The 7,500-nt window shown below is 45.6% G+C and overlaps 1 protein-coding gene across 2 annotated transcripts in view; it reads left to right on the top strand.

Annotated features, from left to right (window-relative positions):
• Window positions 1-7,500, top strand: part of nebl (nebulette) — a 41,040-nt gene that overhangs the window by 12,742 nt on the left and 20,798 nt on the right. For both annotated transcript variants that reach the window (XM_060044530.1, XM_060044531.1), the window contains exons 3-4: window positions 2,022-2,106; window positions 4,654-4,761. In XM_060044530.1, coding sequence (XP_059900513.1) covers window positions 2,022-2,106; window positions 4,654-4,761 — 193 coding nt within the window. The remainder of the gene's footprint in view (window positions 1-2,021; window positions 2,107-4,653; window positions 4,762-7,500) is intronic.

Genomic DNA, 7,500 nt, shown 5'->3' with positions numbered 1-7,500 from the left:
TTTAATGTACCCAGAGAGAGGGGGCGATTGGGCGAGAGATGAAGTCATACTTCTGTACGTTTCCTTTAGCTCAGCTCCCGGCTTCTCTCAGCGGTCTCCTCGTTTCCTGTCAGTGTAAAGGAAGTGAGGAGACCCCCGATGGCGCACACCGCCCTGCACTCCTGCAGAGGAAGATCCGGGATTTTTGTGGGTTGATTGTATGATTTAGAGGCTGGCCAAGAGGGTTCCATCCCAACGTCTGCTCTCTATCTGTAGGCACGAGGCCTTCCCTCTACCTTAACTTATCTGGACAGAAAACCAATCTCTGTGTGGGCCCCATTCGGACGAACTCGTCTGCTAAATGACTAGACAGTAAATTATTCAACACTATAGTGACTAACAGCACTTCATTTCCACCGGTGCTTCTAATGTACTAAGGCGATGGGGCCTGTTCTGATACCAATTGGTCTCTGGGGACGTAATCCCCCGTCACGGTTGTGTTTTCGTCAGGTCTGACTCACAGGAAGCTGCCCCATGTACTGCTACTATGAATAGGCTCCATTGTTGATTTAAAAGGAGTCCTAAAGTGCACTGGGACACTGCTGACTGCTGATGTTGGCTTTAACACCCCTTAACGTGGTAACAGCCTCAAAGCGCGCCAATAGCCAAAGTTTGACACTCACTTGCTCATTCAGAGGCCTTATAAAAAAGGCAAAGGATAAACTGTTTGATTGTTTGGTTCACTATATGTGTGATGATGACTGAAACTTCTTGGCAAAAGACGCGGGTGTGTGTGTGTGTGTGTGTGTGTGTGTGTATGTGTGTGGGGGGGGGGGGGTAAGGGAACTCCAGCTACCAGTTGGTCGTGTGAGTCTGGAGAAGCATATCCTGATTAAAGGGATTCAGTTTTTTGTCACATATTTGACATTGTTGAAATTCCCAAACTTATGAGGAACCATCACTCCTCGGGTTTCTGTAAGGAACAACTATTATCTTTACCTCCTGCCGATGACTCCAAAATAAAAGCCCCTAAAGCAATAAATACAGCTGGCGGTATCCCCACGGTCTGATTCATCCTCATCATCATCATCATCATCATCCGCTATTGTTCTGCCAGTTTGCGACGATGTCATGACAACGATAATAATACAACACGACCCCTCTCCTGGGAGCTGTCGCATGGCCGTAGATATTCTGGACCGCGGTCTGCGGTCCCAAACCGCTCATTGTCTCGGCTGACGTCACGGACCCCCGTAGCGGGCGGGGAGTCCAGAAGGTCGCACTCCGGGCGGCGACCGGCCCTGGGGCCTTTGGCGGACCTTTGAGCATCGTGTCGGGTGGGGGGGGGGCCCGATTGTGTTGGCGGTGGACGGCGGTGGGGCAGTGTGGGGCAGTGTGGGTCAGACGGAGGGCCCGTCCCCCGATGGCTGAGATAACGTGACCTGGGAGGGAAGGTCACTGATTGGTTGTGAAGTCCTTGTTTTTCGGTGCGTTGTAAATACAAAGGTCCATTATGAAGCAGGACAATGCTACAGGCTGGAGGTCGGGGGCTGGCCTGCAGGTTGTTGCTGATAGGTCAATCTCTGGCCGCCCCCTGCGTTTCCTTTCATTTTGTGTTTCCTGTCATTCATTCATATTTCACCTTTGTTTGGTCCGTGTCAGTAAATATATAAGTATTGGTTTGACGATTGGACGTTGACCCCCACTTTCTCTTTCTTTCTCTCTATCTGACCCTGTCTCTCTGTCTCTCTCTCCCTCTTTTTCACTCCCTCGCATTATCTTCGTCTCTCTTTCTTTCTATTCTGCAAATGACTGATTCAAAGCCACCTTGGCGTTGCTTCAGAGGCGGTTTTCATCAGACTCTTGAGGTCAACTTCTTGATTCATTATTGATCCTACAAAGAAATACACGACTGAGGAGAAAGACGAATGGTTTGTCTTTGCACCATGAAATGTATGGAATCGCTGAAGAAGTTCATAATAAAGGGGTCCCAAATGTCCTCTCTCTCTTTATGTCTCCTCTCTGTCTCTCTCTCTCTCCAGACACTATCCTAAGACGTCGTTCACCACTGTTAAGGACACTCCAGAGAACATGAGACTGAGGCAACAGAGCGAATTACAGAGCCAGGTGAGTCAACGTGTGTGTGTGTGTGTGTGTGTGTGTGTGTGTGTGTGTGTGTGTGTGTGTGTGTGTGTGTGTGTGTGTGTGTGTGTGTGTGTGCTTGTCTACTCTGGGTTAAAGTATTAAAGCTTTAGAAAGAGAACCATTGACTGAGACTAGACTGCTGTCTGGCATCCCACACACACACACACACAACCACACACACGCACACAGACATACATACACACACACGCACACTAACACTCGTACACAGACACACACACACACACACACACACACACACACACACACACACACACACACACACACACAGACAGCTATAACCCCACTGAGACCCTGTCAGTTCTGACCTACATGGATAAAACGTCACGTGTCGACGATCATCATCATGAGCATGATAATATCCTTTTATTCTTTGTTATTGTAATTCTCCTATCATTGTGGATGATAAGGGAAGGGGTTCTGATGGTTCTGGTGAAATGTGAAGTGAGGACAGGAGCAGGCGTCCTTACGTTCTGTACAGGTTTACAACCAGAGGAGTAGTGGTGGTGCTGTGCTGTTGTCTCCTGGAGCCACTGATGATTCTGACTGAGAGCAAGAACTCAGCTCTCCAGCATATGTCTCCATCCCCCTTTGTGTTTGTGTGTGTGTATGTGTGTGTGTGTGTTTGTGTGTGTGTGTGTGTGTGTGTGTGTGTGTGTGTGTGTGTGTGTGTGTGTGTGTGTGTGTGTGTGTGTGTGTGTGTGTGTGTGTGTGTGTGTGTGTGTGTGTGTGGGCATGTGTGTGTGCGTACATTGGTGCGTGTTTGTGTATGTGTGCGTGTGCTTCTGCGTGTTTGTGTGTGTCTGGGTGTGCATCTGTGTGTGTGTGTGTGTGTGTGTGTGTTTATGTGTGTTTGTGTGTGTGTGTGTGTGTGTACGTGTTTGTATCTGTTGTATAGAACACTCCAGTACAAAAGGACAGATGTCTACTCAGCAGTCTACAGCAGTGGCCATGCTGTGTATATTCCATAGGGCAGGAGTGTGTGTGCACGTGTGTGTGTATGTGTTTATTTGAATGCATGTGATTATGTTTGTGTGTGTGGGAGGTGTGTGATATCCCTCAGAGTGAAATGAGCTCCAATATTTCAAATTCAATGAAGGATACACACACGCACACACACACACACACACACACACACACACACACACACACACACACACACACACACACACACACACACACACACACACACACACACACACACACACACACACACACACACACACACACACGCATTGAAAAGCTCTTCCTCGCCCACAAAGCCAGCAGTAAATCCACGACAGTAAATTAAAGATACCTCTTATGTAAGTGCTTTTGTTTGTGACCAATCAATGACTTGAATGTTTACCGAACTGTATAGCACTCACACACGTAGACGTACACACACACACACACACACACACACACACACACACACACACACACACACACACACACACACACACACACACACACACACACACACACGCACACGCACACTGCACTTTTATGATCAATAACAAAGCTACCATGGCTCTCCAACAGACTGAGTCTTATCTCTCCAGGGTCTACATCAGCTCTCTCTCAGGCTAACAAGCTAATACAGCTGAAGCCCAGGAGAAGCACAGGGCAGATGGCAGGCTTAATAAATCTTCCTTTACAACCCCACTGAAGGTCACACTGTCATACCAGGACAGGGCCGTGCACTGACTGCATTGCCAGGCGACAGACATTTACCTTGAAATGTGGTATCAGTTAATACAACACATTTTTGCGTTTAGTTAGTTAACCAAAATTAACTTTCTTCTTTTTACTTATTTGCTGACTAACTCTGATGTTAAAGACAGGGTTCTATAAGAAATGCTGGCAGCAGTACTAAACTGTATAAAAGTGTCTGTTCAGGTTTCAAATCAACACCATCAAGACTGGCGAGTGTAGAAACACACTTCGTCTGTCTTAGAGCTTCCTCCATTCACGTCAATGATTTTCTCTTCAGGAGAATATCTAGAATATCACAGATATAAGACAGAACACTGGAACAGAGAGAGGGCCAACATTGAGAGACTGGAGAATGAATCTCTCTCTTTCTCCCTGTCTGTCTGTCCTGCTCTTTATCATCCACCTAGCTGTTGGACACATCTGTAAACACCCCTCTTAGACTTGTTTTGATTGGAAAATTATGATGATGATGACGATGATGATGATGAGGATGATGAGGACAATTATGATGATGCTAATAATGGGGATGATTAGTTTAAAAGGATGATGGCGATGGTGTTGTTGATGATGATGATGACCAGTATTATTCTCTTTCTCTACCTGTCTCTCTCTCACACTCTCTCTTTGTCTCCTCATGTCTCTCTCTCTTGCTTCCTTTGTGCGTGTCTCTCTCACTCTCCCTCCCTATGCATGTCTCTCTCGCTCTCTCTCCCTGTGTGTCTCTCTCTTGCTCTCTTTCCCTTTGTGTCTCTCTCACTCTCCCTCTCTGTCTCTCTTTCGCACTCTCTCTCTCTCCTGTGTTTCTCTTTTCAGGTGAAGTATAAGAAGGACTTTGAGGAGAGTAAGGGGCGTGGCTTCAGCATGGTCTCTGACACTCCTGAGATGCAGAGACTCAGACGAACTCAGGAGCACATCAGTAATGTATGCACACACACTTGTGCACGCGCTCACTCACACACACCCTTGCTTAATGAACGCATTTCCATCCATGGTTACTTGGTGTCTACTGTTTGAGATTTTGTGCATGTGTGTGGCTGTGTGCATGTATGTGTGTTGGTGTGTATGGTGGTGTGTGTGTGTGTGTGGGGGGGGGGGGGGGGTGTGGGTGTATGTGTGGGTGTATGCACAGAGTATGAAATGAAATGTAATACAGAAAACGTCTCAAGAAGTTTGAATGAAAGAGAGCGGGTGCATTTTAGTCAGTGAGCACAAACAAAGGTACCAGAAAGCACACACACACACTCACACAAACACACACACACTCACACACACACACACACACACACACACACACACACACACACACACACACACACACACACACACACACACACACACACACACACACACACACACACACACACACTAACATGAACACACACTTGCACACACACATATGGCTCTATCATACACAGACACTCTCTCTCTCTCTCTCTCTCTCTCTCTCTCTCTCTCTCTCTCTCTCTCTCTCTCTCTCTCTCTCTCTCTCTCTCTCTCTCTCTCTCTCTCTCTCGCTCTCTCTTTCTCTCACATATGCACATGCACACACACACACACACACACACACACACACACACACACACACACACACACACACACCACACACACACACACACACACACACACACACACACACACTCACGCATACATGTGTACGAAGGCTGTTTCAAGAAGACTGGGAGTTTCAAGAAGACTTTCATCACTCCTCAACTGAGCGTAAGTACCAGTCCTTAATCACCGCTATGTTGCTCACTTTTGATGATGGTGAGCCTAGCTCGCCATCCCATAATACTGACGATGATGTAAGGATAGTGAATACAACCATGCTTATGATCAAGAGCATACAAAAGGATTAATAAATGATTCATAGGGTTAGTACATGTTTCATTAGCGAGCACTTTCTAAATTAATTGTGTGTGAGCATGTAAGTGTGTGAGCGTGTGTGTGTGTGTATCTGTGTTTGTGTGTGTGTGTGTGTGTGTGTGTGTGTGTGTGTGTGTGTGTGTGTGTGTGTGTGTGTAGGTGTGTGTGTGTGCGTGTGTGTGTGTGCGTGTTTGTGTGTGTGTTTGTGTTTCAGAGACCCTTGTCAGTGAGGAGATCACAGACTGACTCCCAATGATGGAGGTAATTAGTTAATTGTGTTCTTCTCTATCGTTACATGTAAGATTCAAGGAGCTTTATTGACATCGAACACAGACATTTACAAAGAACAAAAGTAACGTAAGATACCACCTAAGAAACAAAATAATAATGGTAAAAATATCTTTAATAAAATAAAGCAATCTAAAATACAATATAATACTAATAGAAATGTGTTTAAGCAGTGAAAAAGTAAAGGTATATTATAAGAAAATGGAGAAATCTGTGGAATAAGGTTGTGTTAATCAAACGGTTTCTGGGACGAGGCCATGGAATGACTTGCTGGCTGTGATTCCTGCACACTGAGGTTTTATTTTTTCGCTCTGCTTTGCTAATGCACCGTATATTAATCTGCCCCATCACTCTACTTGATTAACATATGCCTCCACACACAGGCATGAAGTAGCACGTGCACACACACACACACACACACACACACACACACACACACACACACACACACACACACACACACACACACACACACACACACACACACACACACACACACACACACACACACACACACACACACACACACACTCTCACGCTCTCTCTATTTAAGATCCACCAGCCCACACAACTACATTTGTAGACCCACCTCTTCATGACTGACTGATTCATTTGGTATTTCTCACTTGTTTCGACAGTCAGAGAATGATTAGTCCACATTTTCTCATCTTATTGAATCCTTTATTCATAATAAAAGCGATTCAAACAGTCTAGCTTCCCACTCTCTTTTAGAAATGGGAGACTAAAATCGACACCAACTCTTGAAGGAAGTATTTGATATATATTTGTTATTATCTGATATATCTGAGGAACTGCTCGTATTCTGAATGATTTATGATTATTATGTTTTTCAAAACTTTCCAGAAACTTTTTTGTAGCTCCCAATTGAAAATTTTAACAAAACGCCCAGAGTTGAAGGTAATGTTATTAAATTTTTCTTATTCCAGCTAAACCCTGGAGGTTTTCCTCTGCTGTAGTTGAGGAGGGCACACTCTGAAGCCCCCCTTATGCATCGTCCCACCAGAGGAAGGGGGAGACCACATCAGGGGAGCCACCACATCAGGTATGTTGTCCTACGATAAACCCACCGCCCAGACCCGCACACTTCAACCCCCAGAAGGTGTCACCCCCAGCCGGGTCACAAGGAGAAATGGCACCGGTTGTCACAGCCCTGTTTAAGTGATGAACAGAATGAATCCATCATTTACTTCAGATTATGTTACTAAGGCTTATCCAGGGGAGCGTTAAGTATCTGAAGAGGATGTTGATGGAAATCCATCGCAATCCCATATCATTTTAGTCTATTGGTTTCCCTCTGTTCCTTCAAGGCAGAGTCTATTTTCCCTCCTCCTACGTAGCAGAGTGGTTGGCAAATAACTGTGTACTCACCTGGCCAAGGCACCTGGATATTATGTGTGTGTCTGTCTATGTGTGTTTGTGTGTGTTCGTTGGATATTATGCAAATGCTGTGACGACCGAGGCAACAATTCACTGAGACACACATTCATG

The sequence above is a fragment of the Gadus macrocephalus genome, chromosome 23, assembly GCF_031168955.1.
Source record: "Gadus macrocephalus chromosome 23, ASM3116895v1".
Lineage (NCBI taxonomy): Eukaryota > Metazoa > Chordata > Actinopteri > Gadiformes > Gadidae > Gadus > Gadus macrocephalus.
This window is presented reverse-complemented; position numbering and strand designations above follow the sequence as displayed.